A 3,227-nucleotide genomic window follows, 5' to 3' on the forward strand; every position below is an offset into this window, starting at 1 on the left:
CGACTGAGCAACTTCACTTTTTTTCTTTCTATAGTTCCTTTTGGAGAAGGAAATGACAACCCACTTCAGTGTTCTTGCCTGGAGAATCCCATGGACAGAGGGGCCTGGTGGGCTACAGTCTATGGGGTTGCAAAGAGTCAGATACAGCTAAGCAACTCACACAACACAAGAGAAGACTCTATACATGGACATCATCAGATAGTCAACACCCGAATCAGATTGATTATATTCTTTGCAGCCAAAAATGGAGAAGCTCGATTTTTTGTGGGAGCGAAGTGGTAGCTGGGCTGCTCTTGGATTCCTCCTTGCTTCATTCTCCCTGTCGGGCTTCCTAGCAGCGGCCTAGCGGAGAAACAAAGATGTCTGAATACATTCGGGTAACCGAAGATGAGAATGACAAGCCTATTGAGATACCATCGGAAGACGATGGGACAGTGCTGCTGTCCACGGTTACAGCCCAGTTTCCAGGGGCATGTGGGCTGCGCTACCGGAATCCAGTGTCTCAGTGTATGAGAGGTGTCCGTCTGGTAGAAGGAATTCTGCACGCCCCCGATGCTGGCTGGGGGAATCTGGTATATGTTGTCAACTATCCCAAAGATAACAAAAGAAAAATGGATGAAACAGATGCTTCATCAGCAGTGAAAGTGAAAAGAGCGGTCCAGAAAACATCTGATTTAATAGTGTTGGGTCTCCCATGGAAAACAACTGAACAGGATCTGAAAGATTACTTCAGTACCTTTGGAGAAGTTCTTATGGTTCAGGTCAAGAAGGATATTAAAACTGGTCATTCAAAAGGGTTTGGCTTCGTTCGCTTCACGGAATATGAAACCCAGGTGAAAGTAATGTCACAACGACATATGATAGATGGACGATGGTGTGACTGTAAACTTCCAAATTCTAAGCAAAGCCCAGATGAGCCTTTGAGAAGCAGAAAGGTGTTTGTTGGGCGTTGTACAGAGGACATGACTGCTGATGAACTGCGGCAGTTCTTTTGCCAGTACGGAGAAGTGGTAGATGTCTTCATCCCCAAACCGTTCAGGGCTTTTGCCTTTGTTACGTTTGCAGATGATCAGGTTGCCCAGTCTCTTTGTGGAGAGGACTTGATCATTAAAGGAATCAGCGTACATATATCCAATGCTGAACCTAAGCACAATAGCAATAGACAGTTAGAAAGAAGTGGAAGATTTGGTGGTAATCCAGGTGGCTTTGGGAATCAGGGTGGATTTGGAAATAGTCGAGGGGGTGGAGCGGGTTTGGGAAACAATCAGGGTAGTAATATGGGTGGAGGGATGAACTTTGGTGCTTTTAGCATTAACCCAGCAATGATGGCTGCAGCCCAGGCTGCTCTGCAGAGCAGCTGGGGTATGATGGGCATGTTAGCCAGTCAGCAGAACCAGTCTGGCCCATCAGGTAATAACCAAAGCCAAGGCAACATGCAGAGGGAGCCAAATCAGGCTTTTGGTTCTGGAAATAACTCTTACAGTGGTTCTAATTCAGGTGCAGCGATTGGTTGGGGATCGGCATCAAATGCAGGGTCAGGCAGTGGTTTTAATGGAGGCTTCAGCTCTAGCATGGAATCTAAATCTTCTGGCTGGGGAATGTAGACGTTGGGTTACAGTTAGTTGGTATACTGGTGGGAATTCAAATTTTTCTAAACTCATGGTAAGTATATTGTAAAATAACATATGTAAGAATTTTCAAAATTGGTTTGTTCAGTGTGGAGTATATTCAGCAGTATTTTTGACATTTTTCTTTAGAAAAAGAGGAAGAGCTAAAGGAATTTTATAAGTTTTGTTACATAAAGGGTTGAAATATTGAGTGTTTGAACGTGAACTGCTGTTTGCCTGATTGGTAAACCAACACACTACAATTGATATCAAAGGGTTTCTCCTGTAATATTTTATCCCTGGACTGTCAAGTGAATTCTTTGCATGTTCAAAATGGAAACCATTGATTAGGACTACATTCTTTTCTCCTTGTTTTAATTTGAACCCCACCATATGGATTTCTTTCCTTAGGAAAATCTCTTCTTTGGAGATCATGGTGTCACAGTGGTTGGTTCTTTTGGTTTTTTTTTGTTTTTGTTTTAACACTTGTCTCCCTTCATATACAAAAGTACATTATGAAGCCTTCATTTAATCTCTGCAGTTCATCTCATTTCAAATGTTTATGGAAGAAGCACTTCATTGAAAGTAGTGCTGTAAATATTCTGCCATAGGAATACTTCTGTCTACATGCTTTCTCATTCAAGAACTCGCCATCACACTGCGCAGGCTGCGTCTTTGACGGTGGGTGTCCCATTTTTATCCGCTACTCTTTATTTCATGGAGTCGTATCAACGCTATGAACGCAAGGCTGTGATATGGAACCAGAAGGCTGTTTGAACTTTTGAAACCTTGTGTGGGATTGATGGTGGTGCCGAGGCATGAGAGGCTAGTATGAGCGAGAAAAGGAGAGAGCGCGTGCAGAGACTTGGTGGTGCATAATGGATATTTTTTAACTTGGCGAGATGTGTCTCTCAATCCTGTGGCTTTGGTGAAAGAGTGTGCAGAGAGCAAGGATAGCAAATAATGTACGAATGTTTTTGCATTCAAAGGACATCCACATCTGTTGGAAGACTTTTAAGTGAGTTTTGTTCTTAGATGACCCACGTTAGCTGAATGTGTTAAGTGAAACGATACTTGTATTTCCCCTACCCCTTTGTCAACTGCTGTGAATGCTGTATGGTGTGTGTTCTCTTCTGTTACTGATCTGTAAGTGTGGTAATGTGAACTGAAGCTGATGGGTTGAGAACATGGACTGAGCTTGTGGTGTGCTTTGCAGGAGTACTTGGAAGCAGAGTTCACCAGTGAGCTCGGGGTGTCTCAAAGCAGGGTGGAAGTTCTCATGTCTGTTAGCTACCCATAAGAATGCTGTTTGCTGCAGTTCTGTGTCCTGTGCTTGGATGCTTTTTATAAGAGTTGTCACTGTTGGAAATTCTTAAATAAAACTGATTTAAATAAAAAAAAAAAATGGAGAAGCTCTATACACTCAGCAAAAACAAGACCAGGAGCTGACTGTGGCTCAGATCATGAACTCCTTATTGCCAAATTCAGACTGAAATTGAAGAAAGTAGAGAAAACCACTAGACTATTCAGGTATGACCTAAATCAAATCCCTTATGATTATACAGTGGAAGTGAGAAATAGATTTAAGGGACTAGATCTGATAGACAAAGTGCCTGATGA

The 3,227-nt window shown here is 42.6% G+C and overlaps 1 protein-coding gene across 5 annotated transcripts; it reads left to right on the forward strand.

Moving 5' to 3' along the window:
- The first annotated feature begins 262 nt into the window (after positions 1-262).
- LOC129636007 (TAR DNA-binding protein 43-like) lies at positions 263-2,939 on the forward strand. Of its 5 annotated transcripts, none has more exons than XM_055559285.1 (3): positions 263-1,200; positions 2,019-2,054; positions 2,149-2,939. In XM_055559285.1, exons 1-3 carry the CDS (start codon positions 360-362, stop codon positions 2,202-2,204), a joined length of 933 nt encoding a protein of 310 aa, XP_055415260.1. In that variant the 5' UTR covers positions 263-359; the 3' UTR covers positions 2,205-2,939. The 5 variants fall into 5 exon arrangements, with proteins under 5 accessions (XP_055415260.1, XP_055415261.1, XP_055415258.1 ...); XM_055559286.1 differs by having other exon boundaries at positions 263-1,191; XM_055559283.1 differs by having other exon boundaries at positions 2,019-2,939.
- Positions 2,940-3,227: the final 288 nt, after the last annotated feature.

This window comes from Bubalus kerabau, chromosome 21, assembly GCF_029407905.1.
Source record: "Bubalus kerabau isolate K-KA32 ecotype Philippines breed swamp buffalo chromosome 21, PCC_UOA_SB_1v2, whole genome shotgun sequence".
Lineage (NCBI taxonomy): Eukaryota > Metazoa > Chordata > Mammalia > Artiodactyla > Bovidae > Bubalus > Bubalus kerabau.